This window comes from Ovis aries, chromosome 7, assembly GCF_016772045.2.
Source record: "Ovis aries strain OAR_USU_Benz2616 breed Rambouillet chromosome 7, ARS-UI_Ramb_v3.0, whole genome shotgun sequence".
Lineage (NCBI taxonomy): Eukaryota > Metazoa > Chordata > Mammalia > Artiodactyla > Bovidae > Ovis > Ovis aries.
Genome location: NC_056060.1, coordinates 60,336,932 through 60,362,245, shown reverse-complemented (window position 1 = coordinate 60,362,245; position 25,314 = coordinate 60,336,932). Strand labels below are relative to the sequence as shown.

The following is a 25,314-nucleotide window of genomic DNA, read 5'->3' as shown; positions in this document are numbered from 1 at the left end:
ATTTCTTATATTACCTTAATATCAATCTAAAATCAGATGCTTTTACAATTGAGAAAACAAAAAAATATCATTACTTTCGTGACATAACACAGACTGATCAACAAGGGACATAAGACTAGAGCTAAAATAACAAAGTTAACCACTTTATTTTATTAGCTAAAATGTACAGATTTTTAAAGTGTAGATTTAGGTATTAGTTTTTTCCTTTTAAAACATGTTTTTGAGTCGATGATGTCCTCCTGTCAAAACAATGCCAGTAGCAAGTACAGAAGCCCACCAAAGACCTCAATGTGCTACAATGTCTGACCTCGAAAGGAAATCTGCCTACATATGACAAAGAAGAGTCAATTCAATATTGGTCACATTTCCATTGATGTCACCATCTGTCCCATTTGTTCTTTATCTTGTTTCACTTCTACTTAATCATATGATATTTGGAGGTTTTTTTTTTTTCACTGAAACTACAATAGCAAGGGTTATCTATACTTGCTGCCACTGCTCCCTTATTTGATGTATTTCACTAAGGCCCTGATAATGTTCACTTCCCTGTAGGCTATGGGATTCATGGCTAACTGCTGCTTACTCATTCTGGCAGATCTTCTTACTCCTACAAAGACTACTAATACCTCAAAACAACTTCATAATTCTGCTTTCTCTTAGTAGCAACTATTACTACTAGCTGACTTATTTACAACAACTTTTTTATCAAGAAAAATTATGTTTCTCTTCTTTGAATAAACTACATAAATATAAATAAGAGGATAGTCAGCTAAAAGGAGCCACTAGAACATTATAGACAGATTCATATTGTATGTTCTTTGAGGGCAGTGGTAATATCTTACTTTCTTCCTCTTTCTAATCCTAATGACAAGCAGACTGCCAAAAATATAGTATTTGGAGATCTGATTAATGACTAAATAAGCAAATAAATGAATGAAGATCTTTTCAGAATGTTTAACTCATTCATAAACATTTAATAAACTCCTACTATATGTACAGAAGAAATGAAGGATGCTAAAATAAAAAGATGATGGTTCTTGCCCTCAAAAGCCTCTATCTGGGAGGGAAAAAGAAATATGTGAACAGATTATTATAAGAAAGTTAAGTATAAAGTACTCTCAGATTATAGCTTCCAAAAGATCACTATCACTGTGATAGTGGCGACAAAGGCTACTTTTACAGGAGAACACTGAAACTTATCCCCTTCACGATCTCTAAAAATTAAAGATAATAGTCCAAATACTCTTAGTTCAGTTCAGTCAGTTCAGTCGCTCAGTCTTGTCCGACTCTTTGCGACCCTATGAATCGCAGCACGCCAGGCCTCCCTGTCCATCACCAACTCCCAGAGTTCACTCAGATTCACATCCATCGAGTCAGTGATGCCATCCAGCCATCTCATCCTTGGTCGTCCCCTTCTCCTCCTGCCCCCAATCCCTCCAAGCATCAGAGTCTTTTCCAATGAGTCAACTCTTCGCATGAGGTGGCCAAAGTACTGGAGTTTCAGCTTTAGCATCATTCCTTCCAAAGAAATCCTAGGGCTCTCACAGGCTGAATGTATCACTTTTATTTAGTCATTTTTCATCATTATATGCCACCTACATGGCTTACTATTAATGACTATACTCTCTGGGTTATGATGCAAGAACAGACAAATATTAGCAGGAAATCTGTTACTTTGTTCCACTTGCACTAATTCTCTCATCATCACAAGAAAAGTCGCTCTTTTAAAAGTAATAAACCACCTAATTTTCTACAGAGCTAATGAACATATTATAGTTGTACAGGTAGTATCATTATAGCCAAGAACAGTTTATAAAAGAAACAGAAGGGCCAACAACATGTACCTGTCTAAGGTATTCTATACAGTGGGTTCTATGCTACCTACCACCTAAGCTACTTGAGTTGTACAAGTGACAAGAGTGTGCAGAATGGGTCTCATCTATTAACTCCATATCACTTAGAAGTCAGGATTTCATTGGGTCATACTGACAATGCACTGCACTACATCATAAACAAAGAAAATACCACTCCTCAGTATTTCCCACAGGAAAAAAATTCCTTTTAAATGCAACCAATGATGATATATTAACCATTTAAAAATCAGGTATTACAATATGCACCTTCTTTATCCACAAAGACTCTACTCAATGACAAACTCTACTCTAAATCTTGTTATTTAGTACTAATATGCACTGCTGTTATGTCAGAGGGTAGCAAAATAATTCATTTCTTTGAAGTGGAATTAACCCAGGAATAAGCGTCTGGAAAGGTAATGATCTAAGCAGTATTTAAAAGTTTAAAATCAATTTTTCTTCCATAGTCAATATCAATATATCTACAGTTTGGCATACTTACCACACTGACTGAATTTCTCTTTTAGTTTCTGCCAAGTCAAGTCAAAAGGCAGCTAGAATGAAAAAAGGTATTAGTAACAGATATACAAGGAAAAAATTAATTTTAAGTATCCTTTACATTTAGTTGCTTACATTTCTGACAAATATCTGGTTGCCTTTGGAGCCTATTCTGTCTCTCATTCCGCTTCCCATCGGACCCGATAAAAATCCTCGATCCATATCGATGCTTCTCTCCAGTATAGCTCCTATACCTGGTCCCATTCTATCAAAGCTGGAACTCATCCGATCCAGTCCCATCCCCATTCCTCCAGTCACACTGTTCATGCCACCCATTCCACCACCTGGATTTTCAAGAAGGGAAGGGAGGATTTGGGAGTTTGGCGTTTTTGTTTTAAAAGCAGAAGGAAAAGGAGAAGGAAGAAGAAGGAGGGAAAAAGGAGGGAGACAATCATTTTTGAGAAAGAAAGGGAGATAAAAATTAATTTATGTGATTAGACAATATATAAACATAAAATTATTTTCATACACGTGATATAACGATCTTCCAAGGAACAAATTTTAATTTGGTATATATTAGGTTAGTTGAATGTTAATGGCTAACTCAATCAGTTTATTCTAGCCACTGTATAACTACATTAGACATATACACTTCTATAAAGTTACATTCGTATCATAAAACATAATATAAATTTTCTACCAATTGTTAATGCTTTATTCATTAATGTTATAGTGGTTTTTACCCTCATTTTCATTTTCTAACATTACCAAGTTTAGTAATTATTAGAACAAAGACATATGGGATAAATTCAAATAATTACAACTCACACATCAACTGTTGCTCTCATCATACTGTCCTACATAATATTCTTTCCCTAGCTTACCTTTTATCTCAATATCTTTTCTCACATATAATTTCTCCTTGCATTATCAATTCAATTTCCAATAACCAAAGAACCTAACTTTTAGTCTCTCTGTTATACAGAACTTGTAGAGATAACAAAAAACACAATCACATCCCTTTAGCCAGAGCCTGAGAATCTAGCTTGTATCTCATACCCACTTGATTGCTATATTCAAGTTGAATCCTCTTTATTCCAATTCTACTCTTTCTCAAATGTATCCTTGTTTCTCATAGCTATTCTAGTATCCCCATTCTAAAAACTAACATCACCCTCAAATTGGTTTTCTGTTAATAACAAATATAAAATTAGGGGAACAGAAGTATAAACACTGAGGTGAAAAAGGAAGATAGGGATATTATATTTAACAAGGAAATAAATAGCCAAGGTTGACAAAAGATGTTGAAAAGAATAAAGTGAGAAGCAAAGTACAATGGAGTAAGTATCTTCCACTGACAAGATTTTTTTTAAACTCACTCTTAGAACAGTTCAAGTAGACTGTGTTTCCTATTTGTGAGATTTCAATCAAGTAAAGGAAGTCAATAAAGTATGGAGAGCTCACACAGACATGGTTCAGCAGAATTCAAAATTATAAGCCTTGTGCTAAGGCTTAACATAAGTTCTAAAATGTAGTAGTGGAAACAGAGGGAAGAAATTTAGAATTCTCTAGGGTTGCAACAATGGTACTCTTGATTCTATCATGGAAAGATTTAAGAGGCAAGGAAATAAGCATCTCTTTCAATCTTGCCCTCAAACTCAGGAGGTCTCTCAAGAAGTGTTAGATCTGAGGCAATTCACCCATGTTTACCAGAAGACACAAGATGCTCACAGATGAAATAAGTTAGTCTCCAATATAAGCAAGGAAACAAAATTGATGCTAAAGCTAATGTTGTTCCTGACACGATTAGAAAAATCCCCAGATTCATTAGCTAGAATAAATGTTCTTGAATTGGGTGACATTAAACACATATTCTGGGGTTTAGAAATGTCAAAGAAGTAAAATTCAAAGTTAGTTTAGAAATTTCAAACAGTAAAGCTCAATAACTATCAAAGTTTCTCTAAATTACAAGTCATAGTAACATTTAAGAACAAAGTATTACTATACTACAATAACTACTCTTGCAAAGTTTTTTGCAAGTACTCAAATATTACTATAAAATTCTAGTAAAATTTAAACCTACTTATTCCAGATCCTATTGGACCCATGTTAGAAGCTCCTATTCTTCCTGCAAACCCTCCAATCATTGCACTGCCTAAACAAGGATGGAAAGATAATATACTAATTAATAATCATACTTTAAAATTCCCAAAGTACCATGCTCTCAGAAGATGTATAAAAACTGAAAAATACAAAGTCTTCTAGAAATAGGGTTCAGATATGTAACTGAAAAAGAGAGCTAGTACATTAAAATCTCTAAAGTATTTTTCTTCAAGTAATAAACTACATGAAACATTTTAAATGTCTACTTTTTCATAAAAAAGAGAGCCAAACTCTAAAAATATAACCTGCAAAAAGAAAAGGAGAAGTAAACAGCCAGCCCTACCAAGTCTACCAAAGGAATCTCCAAAGCCTCGATTTATTCCAATATCACCACGTCCAAAATCTCTCTCCATGCTACTAGTCATCGCACCACGGTATAGCTCTGAAAAGATTATGCAACAAATTAACCCTTTTTCAAGTATTATCAATAAACAGTAATCTATTTAGGAACTTACTGAAACTAAACTGTAAAGACAGCAAATGTCACAATACAGAAAGTCCGTGATTCACCCAACCTACTTTCTATGCCACATATATCCCAGTCCTGCTATATCTGTCCTTATCCCCTAGTGCCCATACATCCTCTGAAAATATCTATGGTATCCATCCCCAAGTAAAGGGGGGACATTTTTAATAATAAGGACAATGAAATGTACCACACATATCCCACTATATACAATTACCTACCTCCCATTCGACCAACTCCTCCAAATCCTCCCATGCTATTCATTGCTTCCAGACCACCAAACCCAATTCCTATGAAATAAAGATTAAGTTTGAGATGTGACTGTCAGTTGTATAGCTGAATAGTGCATTTTGTAAATGTTAAGTCTCATCAGTAAACTTTTCATAACACATCACCTTCCATAGCCCTTAAGTAGGTACTAGGCCAAATTTCTGCTCACAGCCTTTAGGACGTGAACCAATAGTAAATCATGTTTTGTTTTCCTTAGAATTCTCAACATATTTCTAATTCACTCAACATGGTGATGGGTACATACCAAAAAAAAAGAAACAAATACTTATACATACCTCCTCCAATTCTATTCATTCCTCCAAAACCTGGACCATCCATTCCCATACCTCAAATAAAATACACAATATTTACTTTCAATAAACTTTATTTTAATGACTAAAGAATGACATAATGCAAGAGCACAATAGATGTAATACTGGTCTAGTCACAGCGGAACACTAGAGAAGCAGCAGGGCACAGGCAGGATGGTTTTAAGTGCTGTGCCATAGCAATTGTCTAAGCAAGAGTCTTTAAAAAGGTCTCAGTGAAAATTCATTAGTCAAGAAAACAAAATTCACCGGTCATGCTCACATTCGGTTAGAGAATATCTAGGACTGGGCAAGAGTTCATTATTTTTTCAGCTCACACACACAAATATCACTACAGCAGATTGAGAAATCAGCTCTCCTTCAAACATGGCAGCTAAGGGAGCAGTAAAAAATTAAAGAATAAAAATAGTATGTGTTTAGGAGGGCAGAAGGCCTAGGAGTAAGGGAGAAAATTTCCACCCGTTTAGATGAGAATGATTATTTTAACTATCTTCACAATTTAAACTGTAGCTATAGCACCTCAACAAAAACAGAAACCAGACAGCATTTATTAGTTCATCAGTTAAAATAGCAATTCTCAAAATATGGTATGGGGACCTTTGAGGGTTCAATAGATCAAAACTATTTTACTATTCAAATAATACTAAGATATTGACTGTTTTATTTTCACTTTCTCCTGAGTATAAGGTGGAATTTTCCAGAAACTACACAATAGATGGTATTGTAATGAATTGAATTCAGAAGCAAATGTAAGAGCATGATTATCTTGCATTAAGCCAAACATTAAAGAGATGCAAAAAAAGGTGAAATATCACTCTTCTAATTTTTGTTTTCTTAAAGACTACATTTATGTTAACACATAATAAGTTTATTATTTTAAACATGCAAATTTTTAAGTTCTAATTTTTAATTTCTTATAAAGTACATACCGACAAATATAACCACATACACAAAAGCACTTTGGAGTCCTCAACAAATTTTAAAAGTTTATAAAAGGGTTCTGAAACCAAAAAGCTTAAAAATTAATTTTCAAAGATAAACTGTAGATTACTCTAGGTGAAGAGTCAAACAGCTATCTGAAAAGCTACCTTCCCAACTAGATATTCAAATTTAAATTGCTTACAATATGGTAGTATTTCACCCATTCCACAAAGAAAGTATATCCATGATATACAAGGCACAGACAATACTGAATATTCTCCTTTGACAATTCAAAATCCACAGTGCTAAAAGGCTAACTGTAACATGGCTGGCCTCAGAGGAACCCTCCTGACCTTTGCCCAATCTCTTTCCTGTTCTCTGCTCTCAAGGTTTCCTTCCTTTTTCAGACTAAAGTAACATCTTAAATATTCAATTATAAACTACAGTCCTTTCAACATTATTACAAACTAGTAAGTATAAGCTTTACAATCTAGCAAATGTATCATTTAAAATGAAATAATAAAGTTAGAATACTTACCACTTGGACCTAAATTTCCCATTACACCACCTATGTTCAACTGGCTGGCACTAATAGGTTGTCCACCTGGACCAAGTCCCATTCCAATGCCCCCAAGACCACCTAAAACACAAGTAAGGGTCAATTCATATTTGATCAACTAACTGCCACTGAAAAGTTTAAAGCTATATGCTTATAGTAGTAATTCTAAAAGTTTGAAAATTTGTAAATAAGAGTAACAGTTCTTGCTTTCATTGAAACGTAGCACACTGAGGCCTTACTATATCATTTATTAAAGAGAAGTGTTTTATGAAGCAGGTTCATCTTATATCACAGTCAAATGCATGTTGAAAAAGAGTAATGAAATACTAAGAGCATTCTGAATCACTTTATAAATGACCTACATATCTTAAAATTATGTACGTATTAAATCTGTAGACCCTCTTAAAATCTAGGAATTACTTTTAGATGATTCAGAAGAAACTAAAAAGTCAACCACCAAGTAAACATAATATTGAATAAAGTGAATGTTATATTACCTAGGTTTATCATTGACATATTTATATGTATCTTAAGTGTTTTCATATATGTCATGCATAGATGAGGTAATTTTTGAGACCTTAAGTTACTTGCAAAATGCTATGTGATTAAGCTAACACTAGAATTCAAGTTTTATGTCTCTAAATCCAGTATTCTTTTTACTTCTCTTAAACTACTTAAGTTCACTGAAAATAGACTCTAAGAAGATAATCTGATGACCTTAAAGACAGTGGGAACTGTTTTATTCTACTAACTCTGAGTTTGGTCTTAAAGTTCCTGCTAGTCAATGGAGCAATTAGTAAGTGCTAAGGGTTGAGAAAACCATATATTATATACTTTTTTTTCACAGTATAGAAGCATGTTGTGTTACATTGGGAAGATCAGTGTGACCTGGTAAAAGAAATACCTTTTTTTCAGTTCAGTCCCTAAAAATGATTCAAAGCAATAGCACACTTAACTATCAACAACGCTCATGTCTACACATAACACTCTTATTTTCATCTTTGATACCATTCTTCATTAAAAGGAACCAGGACTCTTTGAAAGTAGGCCAATTTCATGTCTCAGAAAAAGAAAAATCATGGATCTGGGAAATTCCATTCTTGCCAGAAAGTAAGAATATCAGAGGCATAAGAAATGAAGAAGCCTCCACTTGCCAAGTTACAATAATCTCAGCAAAGGAAGTGGAAGTGGAGGGAGAAAGGAAAGAATAAACACATTAAAAATAATTAACTTAAAACAACAAACTGATTCTGTCCAAGTCTATGAATTCACACTACCTCTCAATAGAAAAGAGTACATAAAACCACAAATCTTGAAAAGAATAGATATAAAATAAATATGAATATAATAAAGGATTATTTTTAATCTAAATAAATTGAAGAGTTCTAGTGGTGGAAAAGAAAATTGAAAGCCCTTACTTTACAGAGCCAGGATCTTAAAAGATGACACCCTAAGTGATAAGGAAGGGCAGAGAAGGACTGCCCTACAAAGGGAGAACAGGCAATATTCAAAGACACGTTAAGCTGAGAATTTTCCAGAATTTATTTAAAAAAACTGAATTCTCAATTGTGAAAGCCCAATAAAGGATAATCCACACCCACAATGTAGTAAAACTATATGCCAAAGACAAAGATCTTAAAATAGGCTACAGGAAGAACACAGCTTACCTACAAAGAAAGGACAATTCAGCTGATAGCTGACTCAATAGCAATAATGGAAGTCAGAAGACTGGAATATTTTTAAAGTGCTGAGGGAAAATAACTATCTTAAACTATATAACTTCATCTTCAAAGACATTTATAGGCGAATCAAAATTGAGAGAATTTACTAACAACAGGTACTCATTGAAAGAGATTTAAAATATACGCTTCGGGGGCAAAATAATAGTGTCATGATCTATGAAAGTAAATAATAAGATAAGTAAGTACTAATAATGCCTATTTTGTGGAACTGGATAAAAAGTAAATATATAACTGAAACATTAAGCAATAATAGCATATAATTCAGTAGGAAAGTGATTAAAATTAGAGCATTCAAAGGTCATTTGGCTTTTGAGAATAATCCTATTAACTTCAGACTTTATATCAACACACTAAAATATTCAGGATAACCACTGAAAGGGAAAGATAGAAAAAGAAATATAAAGTAAATATTTGTACAAAGCAGATAAATACTAATAAAACACAAAATAAGATAATAGGAATTAAACCAAATAAATCTATAAAGTAAATAAAACAAAGCTGTTGTATCTACATTACTATTAGACAAAAGACGTAGAGGCAGTTACTAAATATGAAATCATTCTACAATGATAAAATCTTAACTCACTAGGAAAATGTATCAGTTCTATACTTGTATGCATCTACTGAATTAGTTTTGAAATAAAGTAAAACTAAGAAAAAGCAGACAAATTCACCTTAATAGCATAGGATTTTACCATAAATATATCTCAGTAATTGACAGCACAAGTAGACAAAATTACTAGCAAAGGTGTAATTTAAATGATTAACAAACTTGACTTAATGAACACAGGACTCTCCAGGTGGCACTAGTGGTAAAGAATTCACTTGCCAATGCAGGAGACCCAAGAGATGCAGGTTCCATCCCTGGGTCGGGAAGATCCTCTGGAATAGGAAATGGCAAACACAGCAGTATTCTTGACTGGAAAGTTCCATGGATAGAGGAGCCTGGAGGGCTACAGTCCATGGGGGTCACAAAGAGTAAGACACAACAGAGCGACTGCACATGCACACACACACAACACACACACAACAGTATACTGAACACCTGGAATATGTATTAAAATGTGTCATATAGTAGGCCACAATAAAAAGTCCAAATTAATTAATTCCAAAGAATCACAATCATATAGACAGCCACAGCCACACTAAGTTAGAAATTAATAAGAAAAAACCTATACATTTGGAAATTCAAAAATACATAACTTAGGAAGAAATCATAATGGTAATTTAATAAAAATTAAATCACAATAAAGACACTCTAGCACAACTTGTATATAGTGGCCAAATTGATAGTCATAACTATCTGTATTAAAAAAGAGGCTACAAATTAGTGAAGTACACATTCAACTTAAGGAGTTATGACAAAAATAAGAGACTAAACCCAAAGAAATAGAAAAGGAAATAAAACTAAGAGCATAAACTAAGATATAAAAAAATGGAATTTACTTCTTCAAAAGCACTAATAAAACTGACAAATCTCCAAGTAAAACTGACAAATCTCCAAGCAAAACTGATTAAGAAAAACAGAGAAATTGCAAACCTTTGGAATTTAAAAATGACAGAACTATAGCTGTGGCACAAATTGAAAGAGACTATTTTATGCCAACAAATCTGAAAATGAACAAAAATGGTAAATTCTCAGAAAAATAGAAATTACCACAATGGACTCAAGAAGCAACAGTAAATACAGTAAATAATAGTATATAAATAATAGTAAATAAAGTTAGTAAGTAAAAATCTTTTCCCAAACACTATACATCAGGGCCAGTTTTACAAATAAGTTCTAGCCAATGTTGAGAGAACAGAGTATTTTCAGGGAGAGCGACAAATTCTCCTGAAAGTAGTATTGTTTCTTATAACAGAAAAATTAGAATAACCTAAAATACCCACACACATATATTTACAAAATGTGGCATTAGCCACTGAAGTGAAGGGATTAGAGCTACAATTTTTCAACACACATGAAATCTCAAAAACAATGTTAAACCAAAAACAGCAAGTTGCAGAAAAATATAAACAATGTAATTTCACTCACACCAAATTTTGAATCCAGCAAAACAATTTCATATAATGTTTATGAATGTATAAATGTGTAATCAAATTATTAAAACACAGATAAAATGATAAACACTGTATCCATAAGTTGTTTCTTCTAGGTAAAGTTATCTAATGGGAGGTGGTTTAAGGGAGGAGAATCTTTATCTATAAAATGTTAACAAAAAATCACCTAAAACAAATATGGTCTATGATAGCTACATGAGTGATTTTATATTTGTCTATATAAACAGTTTATGATAAAAAAAACTTTAATAATAAACAGAAAAATATAACAAAAAGAATAAGAGATAGTATTTACTGAGTGCTTACATTACGCAGAACTGCTCTATGCACTTTATATATTAACTCATATAATTCTCATGCCAATCCATAAAGTAGGTACCATAAGAATCCTCATTTTAAAGATGGAGCATTGAGACACAGATGTGAAATATATTATATTGATGTTTTATAATCCTTTGGAAAATAATTTTGATAACACTGATCACCTGAAAACCTATAAATCTACTTCAAGGTATCTATCCTAAGGAAATAACCAAAAACATACCAAAGACTTGTATACAAAAAGAAAGAAAAAAGGAAAACTCTGTTGGTGATTAAAGGAAAAAAAGTTAACATACCTAAAATATACATAACACTGAAATAGTTATGGAGCTATATGGAGATATGGAGTTGTATCATATGGATATAGTTATCTATATCCATATGATAGGTTAACAGCCAATAAAAAAATTTTAGAAAGAATTTATAACAAGGAATAGTGCTTACATTCTAATTGCTAAACAAAAAAAATAGAAAATTATTTATGTGGTAGTTTTCAACTATGTAAAAAAAATACATATATAAGGAAACACTGGAAGGAAATTCACAAAAATGTTATAATAATGGAGGTTATTTATGGATAATAAAATTACAAAGACTTTCCCCCACCCACATAAGACCTTAACGAACTTTTTAGTATATATTGCTTTTATAATCAGGAAAAACTACAAAAAGGAAACAGAAAGTGGCACATATTTATCTTCTCAGTCTTCCTAATTAATTACCACAAACTAGCTCCATAACTCGAAACACCACACAGCGGGCAACTGGGGATGCAAGCACAGACAGTCCTGTTTCACCTATGACCGTCTGCGTTGCGTCTAGGAACGGCTTCACTTACGTGGCAACTGTGGCGCTTTACTGTCATGCGACCGGTAGTCTTCATGAGGGACAGACTTGTCATCCTAGTTGCAAAAAAGTTTATTATATGGTTAATATATAACTTAAAAGATCTGTAATGTAGAAGAAAGCAGGTAAACTTTGAGGTTGGAGAGTTGAAGTGATATACAGGAACTCACCATTTTCACATGCATAGGTCTATCAAACAAAAACTGCCCATTGAACATAGCTGTTGGTTCAGTCAAGGAAAGCCAGTCAGAACAACTATGAAATTATAGTTGAACACAAACACATTTTTAATAATCATATTTAGCATCAAACTACCCCTAATATTTTAATCAACGTCTTTTAATATTTTACTTATTTGTATTAGTTTCTTCCACATGCTCAAAGAAAAGCTTCAATTTTTTGCTTTATAGTTTTACTTTATAAATAAAATATCTTTTAATCCAGCCACTGAAAAAATAAAACTAACTAGGCATCATTTAAAGCAACTATGTTAATGTACAATGAGATACATTACTGTCAACAACATGTATACAATTAGTTGTAGTAGCAAGAAAAAGTAGGAAAAAGCTAATACCAGGCCTGTATAATATGGCTAATTCAAGTTTTAAAAGTGACTTTAGTACTTGGACATAATAAAGGTTTTATGCACTGGAGACCAAATTCTAATATACATTTCTAAATAAGGCAACCTTAAATTCCATGATCCCCACAAAATGGTATCAAACTTCAACCTTATTAAACAACGCTCAAGTGTAAATCAGGATACAAATTGCTTGAACTGCTTCAATTGCTTGTTCAAAAGTGACTGTGCCCATTCCTCTGCTCTTGCCATCTTTGTCTTCTTTAATATCTGCCCGCTTTACAGTTCCAGCTATGCTGAACACTTCCTTTAGCTTCTTCCAACCAACTTTGAAGTCAAGCTTAATATAAAATCATATAAAGTTACACATCTATTAACCCCTCTCCCCACTTAATCAAATCATTTCTAAATTCTCCAAAATATAAAGAACTCTAATTCTTGTAAAACAGTGTATCAACAGTATCAAATAGAAACATCTGAAGTTGTTAAAGATCAGTAAGCTACATCTATGTTGTTCCTTACCCTTGATTTTTTTAAATTCTCAAAAACAGCCTCTCAGTGCTGCTCAGTCCTGTTTTGTACATTTTGAAACTTTCATATCTATTTTTACTGACAGAAATTCAGATTTTGGAAAGTATAATTGATATCACTGGCTTTCAAAAGCTTAAGACAAACCAATGACAACATGCACATTCACAAATATCAAATCTAAAGAAAGAAATCCAGTTACCAATAAGACTAAAGTCACATACAATAATAGTATATAATATCAAGAACTGTTTGTTTATAAATTCTACAGTTCTATTTTTAAAAATCCTAAATACTTGTGTTTATACTCTAACCTTGTGTTTATGGACTCAAATTGGGTTTGAGTTTATAATAATTACTATTTTGCTTACTTTAGTTAAAAACAAGCAAAATGTTTTATAAACCTGTAACCCATTCATCTAATAATCTCATGATTAGGACTAAATATCTAAATGGCAAAATTTTAGAGTAAAGCTTACACTTACATTAGCAACAAAAATTGTGGAACCAAGTCTACCAGCCTGCAAATTACTGATAACCTCAGGAGGAATGTTTGGATTATTGAGAATGGAAGGTGGTAAATTCATCAATCCCGATCCCATGTCGGGTACATGTCCTCCTGGAAATGATCCTCCTGTTCGTTGCAATGCCCTACGAGCATTTTCTCCATCAGGATCCTATAATACACAGTCAATGTTAAGTGCCACTATATACATCAGTAAATCTATACCACTAAAATAACAACTTCAAATTCTATAGCAGCTATCCAAACTGGCTCAAATTACTGGCCCTCTTGAAGAGTGAGCTTTTTTCTCATCCAGAGAATCCAGTCCCATAAAAACCTGTGGACAGACAAAAGATTTCAGTCTCCAGGGATATCAATTAAATACCTCTTTCCAATCACTAAAGTCACTTAAGAACTTGAAATTAGTTTAATTTTGTCCTCACACAGGTATACAAATATATGGCACATACACATACAAATAACTCAAAGAGGAACAAATACTTACTGTGACTCTTTCCTTTTCAAAATGCGGTAAAGATACACCCAAAGCAATGCCAAATTCATATTACCGCAAAGCTTTCAACAGAGAACAAATTATTACAAAACCCAGAAATACTGGGGTAGAGGGGAACAGTTACAATCTGCAAATTTTATTTCTGAACAAAAGAGAATTATATACTTTCCAACCTCAAAAATGATTACAATTTGAGATGGAGAGAAGAAGATAAAGAAAGGCTAAGTACCAAGTAAAGAATGGTACTAAACATTGTTTGGGTTTTTGTTTTCTTTAGTTCATTAACTTTTAAGAGAAACATTCTGCCTTTAAACAAAACAAAAAAGGCAAGCTTAAACATACTTCTCACTTATCTCAGTAGAGTACAAAATACAAAAACCACATAAACACACAGACTACTATCTGCAATACCAAATGATTACGATACATGTTACCATCTACACTCTACTCTGCTGGTCATGGTCAGGGAATTCTAATGAAAAGAAAGCTGGGTGACTTTAATAAATTTTCTAGGAAGGCTAAGAGAATAGAAGGTGAAGTGAATGTAAGGATAAAGGTATTCTGCCATTCAATTTATTCCATCATGATGAAGAAGTAAAAAGAAATATAAAAACAAAGAAATGTTCTGAAGAATGCTACATAACTTTTTAAGTTAATAAATAAATGCTTCAGGCCTAAGGTTTCAAAAACTTGCACAAATACAAAACTGAGAATAGTGGTTATCCGTGGGGGAAGGAGGAGGACATAGCAGGGGAGATGCTTCATGAGCCATTAAGAGAGTCGGTTTCTCCTTAACATCTTAATATTAATAAAGCACATTGCTATATTTTTATTTTTAATGTATGACATACATATAAACACATATACACACAAAATACACACATATATATCATAAAACATATATAAAATACAACTTATGTAAAACCACCTACTATACAGCGTGGTTTTTAGTCCTCCGCTCCCATTAGGTGTCAGTCTGTCTGTCACTGTCTACTATTGCTATGAGAGAGCCTATAAGTTTACAACTGCTATCAAGCACATTAAGTAAATTTAAAAATGTAATTCTAATATCTGTTAATGAACATTGGAAATATACTTTTCCCTAGACTCAAACTAGTATTTCTCGGCAATGATCCTACCACCCATGTGAAAATCAGATAATTTCAAGAAAGGAACCTTTAGAGATAATACTCCAGAAAAGTTAATTGAATAAAGAACACCTCATCATTTAGCTCGGCCAACTCAATCATTCTTCTCTTTAGGCAGTTAAAGATAAGAAGTATTCTATATCACCTTGGATCACATAAATCTGTTATAGGGTCTCTGAAATATTACCAAGGATCTACAGTGCGCTAAAACTTAAAAGAACACAAACAGTATGGGCTTTGTTCCCAGTTTAAAAAATAACAAAACACACACAGAACCTATAATACTTGTGGGGTATTTTTTTGGCCCCACTGTCAGGTTTGTGAGATCTTAGCTCCTGGACCAGGCATTGAACCCCAGCCCTTGGCAGTAAGAACACACAGTCCTAACCACTGGACCGCCCGAGAATTCCCTGTAATACTTGTCTTTTGAAGAGGAATAGGAAACATCATAAAAAAGTAAGTCATAATCTTCAAAATTATAATTTCCTACATGGTGGTTGTTCTACAAATGTTACTTCCTTACGGGAAATTATTAGGGTATCAACACATTTCTGAAAAATTGGTCCTGGCTTATGCATGAAAATTATTTAATATCAAATAAATGGAACAGCTTACTAGAGTCTAAACTTCCTCTACCAATTTTCTACTTCTCAGTCAAAATGTTAACAACAAGAAAAACGAAAAAACCCTTAGGCTCAAACAGAATTAGAGAAACTCAGAAGCTGACTCCAATAAAGAGATAAGGGATACTTTTATTTGCTGGCAGCATGGCCTTTAATTTTAAGCTATTATTCATCTCATTTCCAGGAACACAAGACCAAGGACCAAGTTACACTGCCAGCTTGTGCAGCAATAACAACAGTCAAAATTATTACAGTTAACTCGTCACACAGCTAGAAAATGATAGAGCTGGGACTCAAACCAACACCATACTACATTAAACTGTGACTGACAGTACTATTCCACAATGATTTGTATCCATGTTGGTGGAAACTCTTCAGCATCCCAAGGTTATATCTTCTGTTGTTTCTTATTACAGACTTTAAAAAGGATATGCGCCTAAGTGGTATGTGATCAAACTATTCAGGTAAGATTAACAATATGAACTGAAGAGAGACATGAAAATGACTTCTACTCAAGCTAGCCATTTCCAAGGTTAATTAAACAGCTAACTGTAAATAGTTTTTCATTTTATCTTCCGATCATTCTTTTGTCAACATATTTACACTGCTTCACACAGTGAATATCTTCATTTTAAGGGAGGCATCTAAACATCCCATTTATATAAGTTCTGGTTATATATTTCACTAATAGATTTATAACTTTTCTTAAATTTTAATCGGGGATAGTTTCAGGTTAATTTTATTAAAAGTGAGTATCAATTTTATTTAAATCTATAAGGTATTTGAATTACTAAGTAAACTTTATCAACTACAAGAATATCTGCAATATTTTTCAAATCTGACAACACAATCTGAAAACTGAAAGCGTTTATACCAAAGTCAGCATTGCCCTCTTTAAATTTCTGCACCCTGTAATTTTTACAAATCATACACCTCTGCTTATAACAACTTGTGACAAATCAAATACATAGGATATTGCTTAAAAGCAAATATGAAACCATGTACAAGCCAAACTGTCATCAACTATATAACACTTTAATAAGCATCTATGCTTTAAAAAAAGTTGTAATCAGATAAATAACATTACCAGATGAAAATCCAAAGAAACCATGTCCTTTTATTCAAATGTTTAAATTATTTCAAATACAAGAAATCTTACCTCTTTAATATTCAACGGTCTTCCACTAAGATCATATTTGTTCATTGTCTCTAGTGCTTTCTTGACAAATTCTTCATCTTTGAATTCAACCACACTTAAAGGGAAAAAAATTTATAGGAAATGTTTATGTACTAAGATTTTTTTCCAATCATAAATTTAAATTTCACTTAAGATACTAAAAAAAAAAAAATTCTTACCCACAACCCTACATCCAGGTAGATTTGTCAATATATGCAAAAGAAAAAAAAGTTTTGGATCAGTAGATGAAGTTAATGATAGATTCTAACATTTAAATCATTAAAGCAACTGATAATACAATCACTCTGTTTTTTACATCTCCAGAACAGGCAAATGACCACAAATTTCCTATAAATTTTTAGATCTATCCATTTAAGATTGTAGAATCTGGCATCTAAGAAGCACGTTTACTTTTAGATGACTGTTCTTTAAAACTAAAGCAATGTCATCGCACAAATTCAATCAAGGAAATAACTGCAGGCTCTCAAATACCTATCCTTACATTGTTATATGTGTTTTTGAAAGATGTATGGTGTACAAATAATTTTAATGTAAATTTTCCAATTTTACTTTTACAAAGTTCTCAAAGAAAACTGGCTACACACAATTTAATAACATCCAGTTGTAACTATGTTTTAAAAAATTAATGCTAAAGAAACAAAGTAATAGAATCATTTTTTAAAATAGTTCCTTGTCATTATTATATTCAAAGTGCCCTTTGAATATGATTACAGAAGTTTTATTTATCATACCCAACTGGTTTTTGCTGATATAATTAAACATTGTTAAAAAGTTTTCCATTATATTCTTCAATATGTTGCTTTTGTTGCTAAAGATAAAAATCTATCAACCTATTCCTTCCCTGTCAATTTAATCATCAATGTTTTTATATTCATCCAATTGGTCAGAGCACTGCCTTTTCTGTAGTCCTGTAGGCTACCAAATTAAGCTCTTTAGTGCAAGTTTCAAACATACATTCTGAAATAACACCTTTAAGCTACAGGCCTCTCATGGAACTCTGAAGAAATATTATCATTTCAGTGACTTTTAAAATATCCTTGAAGACATCAGAACACAACAAAAAAAAATCCTATATTAAAATCTATTGGCTAAGAAGCATTACCTTAGAGCATTAGAAAAGTGAATGCCTTTTATGAGCATTTTCAAAACCCACCTCTTCAAGGCAGCTAGTTTGGTTTGTGTGTCAGACTTGCTAGTATAAAGCCTCAAATCTTTCATAATAGAGTAAAACAAAATGAAACTTAAGTTTCCAAAAACTGGTACAAGTATTATACAAAAAGTAAACTGCTGAGGAACTTTTAAACCTCAAGCAGATTATTGCCCACAGCACTTACCCTTGATTTTCCTTCCGCATCCTTAAAGAGCTCCACGTATGTAACCTCACCAACTACATAAGACATACAAAAGGAAGATACCAAGAAACAATACATTTAAACACCAGTATCTTGCTTTACTGCACACCTGTGCACAACTCTACAGAAAAGCACCTATTATTCACCAACAATCAAAACCAGACCAACATACCTCCTGTCAATGACTATGTAAATTTAACTAATTTTCAGAAATGTACATCATCCACATTCTCTAAAAAAAGCTAACAACCATATTAACCTAATTCATGCTACAGATCATATTTTGGCCAGCATGATATAGTTGGTGAACAAATGCACATATACATACAAAAGGTCCCTTAGCCTATCATATTAAAAACATCAACATTAGCACTTTTCAAATAACTTTGGTCCCCTACACACAACAGCTGTTTTAAGGTGACTTTCTACCTGAATGTCTTCAAATCATGTTTGCCGTCAGTAAACTAAATTTACAAGTCATGCTTCACAGCAAGCCACACACTTTCTAAATAAAGTCAGTGAATAAAACCAATCAAATAGTTGTCACCTTACAACAGATACACCAATGCAAAAAAATTTTTTTTATTTATTAGATCAGCCTCAAAACCAAGTACATAGTTTGCATGACTATTGAAACTCAATTTTTCAAGAAATAACAAAACTAACTTTTACAAGATCAAGTATTAAAATGATTTTTCCCCAAAACAAACCATATATATAAAATGAAGGTTTTCAGGTTATTCTGAAAACAAAACTGCAACAGCAGTAACGCAATTTTAATATAGAACTGCAGAGACAGCATCATGGCATTCATGACAATGCAAACAAAATGAATTCCACAGCCAGATTCCAGACTCCACCAAGATAATAACAAAACAGCTTTTGGAAAAAGAAATAATCAGACCTTATTATTCATACTTTAACACACTAAATGTATTGCTTACCTAATGCAATAGTCCTTTAAAAAATCTATAAAAACTTCAACTAGACAAAGCAATCACTTTAACAAAATTCTTGGTGGCATGCATATGTTGTCTCGCTCCTTCCCCACTAACATGGCAAAAAAAAAGAAACTTCATTTATCCATACTACCTTGTAATGAAATTGTACCAAGTGAAAGAAGAGGAAAAGATTAATTTATGTGTCAAGAAATAAACAAAAATCAATTTTTTGAGTCTGTGTGGCTAAGAGGAATGAAAAAAGTTTGCTTATCTCCCTCCCCATTCTAAATGAAGATCATCCAACAATGAGTTTATCAAAAATAGTTACCTTTTTCTCTCATTAGATCTTTAATAGCTTGCCATTTCATGTCATATGGGATGTTGCTAATAAAAACTCTGTTACGATTTGGACCCTTCTTTTCTCCAGTGCCTGAATTCTTATCTTTTGAATAAGGATGGAATCTATTGGCCTTCTTATTCCCTGTAGATTTTTCTTTTAATTCAGATTTCTCTTCTTTGACTGATTCATCATTCTCCCTATGAATTAAAAACAAAACAGAACAACAAAAAGAAAACCTCAGTGGTGCTTCCAATAGTGGAAGTCTATGTTAAAATAAGTATTTCACATTTATCTTTTCACAAAATTCTCCCCTAAGTTAGACCTAAGGAAAGCAGCTGGAGAGTCAACTACTGCCTTTGAAATTACCCAATCAATGTCTTTTCAAAGCAATGATTTCAGCATATTATCAAAGTTCTCATTTAACAACCCTTCTTTTTTCCATATTAAATAGCTGCAGCATTCAAACAAACCCAGTTTTCCCCATCATACTACTTAATAAATGTTGTTAGAACCTAACAAGAGGGGGAAATGGGTGATTTTATTCCTAGAGTATATTAAAACTGCCACTGTTAATGGAGAATTAACTTTCTGGGCCTCATTCAGAACTCTAAAAACTTAATTTACAAAATGACACAATGAAAAAGTTCATATCTTAAAGGTTAATAACAGTTTCCTCCCAGAATTTTTCTCCTTCATTGCTTAAAAACATAATCAAAACACAGTTATATCTATATCTATACACTCCCCATATGACTCTCACAATTTTTGTCTCTTCCCAGTTTTGACCAACCTGATAAGGTATCCTATTATTTTCATGTTCAGTATTTCTGTTTTAACCTACAAATTAGGATAGGGTATTTCACAGAATCGAGCCATTTTTATTAAGAGTAATATCTATAATAGGTGGGATGGGATGGAGGAGAGAAGCAGTACTTAAATGTAACATGAACCAGAAATGTATAAATCTACTTTTTAATGAGGCCCTAACTGGAAAGACATTTATCACATTTCAATTACATGACGCTATTCACCAAGCATCTGTAACATGTAGGTAAACAAAGTAAATCCTAAAGACAAAAATTTGGATATACATTTTAAAAATGAAATTTACTTTTCAAAAGTAATCTTTAACAAAAGCAACAACAGATTTCTTTTAAGTCACCAATGATCCTACTGAACTTAAAAGTATTTAATTAAAACTTCAATTTGAAAGCAATTTTTCACTAACCCATATTAAGAAAAATCTCTGAGAATGATGCCCTAGGTTTTCTGGATTATTCTGACAACCAATCAGGTTTCAGGCTCCATATTATCTCCTAAGCCAAGCAACTGTGTGATTTATACACTGCAGTACTTCACACACTTCTAATTGTAGTCACTTGTTCCACAATACATCGAATTTTTCAGATAACTGTTTTTCTGGGCAGGAAACAACCTAGCCATGAGTACAGTATGTAAAATGCTAGAGAACAAAAACCATCTGCAGTGATATCAGCAGTATCTAGTATGGTAATACGTGCTTGACAAATGTTCATTTTTGAATGAATAGTTAATTAAGAAACCATACTCATCTGAGCACAGACGATGCTACTGTCTGCCAGAAAAACTGTTAAAATCAAGGAAGACACATGAGGGCCAAATATGCTTTGCCACCTCTTCAGACCTAGACAGGGACAACTTCACTATCCAGCATCTTCCCTCATTAGAAATGGCATGCCTGGAAGTGATCTCCTCAACTGTACTCCACCAAGTACCCACCTGTCTAAACAGAGTGGCACTCCTATAAACGGCAGCAAGCAGTCAAAAGCCACAGAGGACTTTTCTGTTTCCCAGGTACATCAGATACAAAAACAAATCCTTTCCATCCCCCAAAGAACCTATTTACAGTCTGAATTCAACAAATATTGTTAAAGTCTCTGTTCAGGTGAGCAGACAACTATACAGTCCCTATCCAAATACCCCTTCCCGTTATTTTCTTCCTACGTGAAACCAACTAGGAAATTTGCACAAAGTTCTGAAGTATGTTCTTTTATTCTTACACAGATGTTGTAAAGTTACAACAATCTGACAACTCCACTAAAAAGCAATAATGTAAAATCATTAATTATTAATCCCTTGAGTAGTAATAATAATATAATTCCTTAAGTATTAAAGGCTTCCTTGACAGCTCAGTTGGTAAAGAATTCACCTGCAGTGCAGGAGACCCCAGTTTGATTCCTGGATCAGGACGATCCCCTGGAGAAGGGATAGGCAACCCACTCCAGTATTCTTGGGTTTCCCCAGTGGCTCAGATGGTAAAGGATCTGCCTGCAATGTGGGAGACCTGGGTTCAATCCCTGGGTTGGGAAGATCCCCTGGAGAAGGGAAAGGCTACCCACTTCAGTAGAGTCAGACTCTAGTGACTTTCACTTTCACTTTTGAGTAGTAAAGGATATGCTCTTTACTGCTCAAGGGATTACCAGAGGGAGAGACATCTTCCAAGTTTTTCCCAATTAGTGGCATCTTAAAGATATTGCTAAACTGCTCATCTACAATGCACAAATTAAGATTACTACAGAAGGTAAAATCAGTGTAGTTGCTAAAGGTATAGTCTGATTGTTAAGAAAGTGAACTATAATAATAGAGGAGGGGTGAGAGGAACATTTACGGGGGAGGGGATATGCGTATACTTTTGGTGGATTCATGCTGTTGCATCACAGAAACCAATGCAACATTGTAAAATAAAAATAAATTTCAAAAAAGAAATATACAAACATCATAATGTAACTCTCAATCTCCATATGCTCCAAGTTGTTAGTCACACATAAATAATGAAGCATTATAACAACATTGCTATTTTTCCTCACATTCACTTAAGAAAAGGAGAGCTAGTATACCATTTTGGCGTAACGAAAAAGACTAGACCAAGGGAAATATCTTTAATTTCTTGTCAAAAGATGTGAACATGCCAAATAAATCCTCTGTATTCAAGTTTCATGATCATATGAAAGCTCACTTTGGCATTTCTTAAAATGTTCACTGGGCATTTTTAAATACAAAGAGGAGTAAGACATAGCTGATGCCGACATAGCTGCCTCCGTTCTCAATTACTATGGACTAGCCTCAGTAAAAATTTCACTCTTGATGACAAACAGCACTCTGTTCACCTCTAAGCAACATTTTAAGGCAATACGTGGCCATTTTTATCAGTGCTACAAGTTCTTATCATTAAGAATATATGGTGAATCAACTCAAGGTTTATGTATTGGGTTGTTGACTACTTCTGTTGGTGCCCAGAGTCAAAAAAAAAAGGTTGTTAGGCTGATGTAAGTAAATGTCTCTAGTTACTTAGTGTGAGTGATCCATGCCTGTGTGCTCAGTCACTCAGCATCTGATTCTTTGTGATCCTATGGACTGTAGCCCATTAGGCTCCTCTGTCCATGTGGTTTTCCAGAAAAGAATACTGGAGTGGGTTATTTCCTCCTCCAGGGGATCTTCCCAAGCCAGGGATTAAACACCCAGGTCTCCTGCATTGGTAGGCAGATTCTTTGCCACTGAGCCACCTAGGAAGCCCAAGTGATCCATGATGGTCTGTCGTACGTTCTCAAGAAATAGACAGTACAAGAAACCCAACAGTAAACTGGTTTCTTTACACAACTGGGAAAAGAGGCAGGGAGAAAGATGAGTTATAAGCAATAGGAAAAGAATCTGCGTTTGTATTTACCAGTAACATTTCCTCACCTTATAGTTACCTCTGCTTCAGTAAGAAGTGAAAGTGATTCTTTTCCCACTTCTCACTTCTTTTGTCTATCTACACCCCCATGGGACTTAAAAAGGGATTAGAGACTTTCCGATCTCATGGAAGTTCAGACACCAGCTTTATCTGTACCAAGACTATTATACTAATCATACACGAGTACAGTAGGGCTTCTCTCCATAATTCAAGGTTGTACTTTTTGATAAGGAGGTGGCAGGCCCATATTTAGATAAAACAAAGTACTTCTTATCTCTCATTCCACTGGTTTTCACTTATATTTATGATGCCAAATCCCTGAAAGCCCACAGTTTGGCAGGAAGGGTTGAAAATGCTTCATTCACTTTTTTGGTCTTCAGTTTCTAAGTGCACCAGGTTCCACCCAGGAACAAACTCCACTAGGAGATAGGTCAAATCTCCTATACCCACATCTCTGTTTTTCCTAGAAGATAATGCCCATCCTATTCAAATCCAATTGAGAGCAAGAGCACATAACCGAGCTGGGAGACCTACTCTATTTCATCTGCAATCAACCCTTAGACTGGTCCAGGTCTTACATAGTGTTCCAAACATTCTGATACAAAGAAAAGTAAGAACGTTTATCTTTCCTACTTTAGTGTGAACATTATTACTTTCTAGTAAATTTAGTGTTTTCACAAAATTATTAACATACTTTCAACTTCAGGTTTAAAGAGCTGGGCATGTGCAGATGAAATGTCTGACTTCATATTCCTTCTATATAACAAGAACAAAGGGAAGCACAGCATTTCCTTTTAACTGGAAATTATTATGACTCGAACCGATCACATTCTTCATCGGCAACTGATGACAGCTGCAATGTTTTAAGTAGTGGGTTTCCTTCAACTAAAAAACGATCTTATTTTACCAAAATTAAGATCCTACCATCCCGCACTGAGTTTTTTTTTAAAAGCCTGTGTGGCTGACAAACATGGGGAAGCGGTAGGGAAGGGGGTGGAGCAAGGCACCACGCACCGTTCCCTTTTTAAAGTAGCTCTCACCAGTTCAAGGATAACACAATGGATTCGGTCTCACAGCACATTACTAAACTTCCTCTTGGTATATAAATCAGTTAAGAAGTGAATACACACTTTAGAAAACAACAGTGAATTGATAAAGCTCAGAATGAGGCCGGGAAGACGGGGGAGAGGGGGTGTGCAGATATTCCTTTTACAAACGTTCTCGGCGGTTAAGAGGCAATGTCCGATGATGTCATCCCTAGTTACTCCCTAGTGATGAACACTAACTACTGGCCTTTAAAGGGGGGGACCATTTTCCTGCAAATCGTGGCGACCGCCGAGTTCTGCGTAAGGGTTCTCCAACCGAAGTCCGGGAAGAGGGGGTGACTCGCGGTCTTGGGTCAGTAGCAGGGGAGGGTAGCCCCCAGGCCCGCATCCGGGTTCCCCCGGTTCGGTGCGGGCGGGGAGGGCCCGCGAGAGGGCCGACTGCACCTGCACCAACCCGCCGCCCACGGCCCGGGGACGGTTATCCTCCGCCAAGGCTCAGCCCCGGCTTCGGCACCCCCCGCCCCCAGGTCGATCTCCCGCCCCCCACCTCGTCCCAGTCCCCTGAGGAAAAGACAATACATTTTAACGCCATTGGAGCTGCTGCTGTGCTGCGGAGGCTGCTTCTCCTGCTCGGGCGGGTGAGGTTCTCGCCGGGGCTCGCCCGGCGGCTCCGAGGGCTGCCGATGCGGGCTGTCGTCGCCAGCGGCCCTAAGCACCTCGGGCTTGTCGGCGTCAGCCATCCCACCGCCACGGCCTCCGCCTCCGCCGCCTGCGCTGAGGGGCTCCGAGCGCGACAAT

General features: G+C 34.5%; 1 protein-coding gene across 2 annotated transcripts in view; it reads right to left on the bottom strand.

Annotated features, from left to right (window-relative positions):
• Positions 1–25,314, bottom strand: part of MYEF2 (myelin expression factor 2) — a 40,043-nt gene extending 14,729 nt beyond the window's left edge. The window contains exons 1-16 of one of the 2 annotated variants that reach the window (XM_015097059.4): positions 25,096–25,314; positions 19,747–19,955; positions 18,460–18,512; positions 17,284–17,291; positions 17,087–17,180; positions 13,623–13,814; positions 12,796–12,949; positions 12,200–12,249; positions 12,022–12,085; positions 7,039–7,140; positions 5,547–5,597; positions 5,202–5,270; positions 4,798–4,896; positions 4,435–4,506; positions 2,487–2,695; positions 2,356–2,407 (exon numbers count right to left, since the gene is read on the bottom strand). In XM_015097059.4, coding sequence (XP_014952545.2) covers positions 2,356–2,407; positions 2,487–2,695; positions 4,435–4,506; positions 4,798–4,896; positions 5,202–5,270; positions 5,547–5,597; positions 7,039–7,140; positions 12,022–12,085; positions 12,200–12,249; positions 12,796–12,949; positions 13,623–13,814; positions 17,087–17,180; positions 17,284–17,291; positions 18,460–18,512; positions 19,747–19,955; positions 25,096–25,256 — 1,639 coding nt within the window. In that variant the 5' untranslated portion in view covers positions 25,257–25,314. The remainder of the gene's footprint in view (positions 1–2,355; positions 2,408–2,486; positions 2,696–4,434; positions 4,507–4,797; positions 4,897–5,201; positions 5,271–5,546; positions 5,598–7,038; positions 7,141–12,021; positions 12,086–12,199; positions 12,250–12,795; positions 12,950–13,622; positions 13,815–17,086; positions 17,181–17,283; positions 17,292–18,459; positions 18,513–19,746; positions 19,956–25,095) is intronic. The other variant, XM_027971851.3, reaches the window with a different exon arrangement.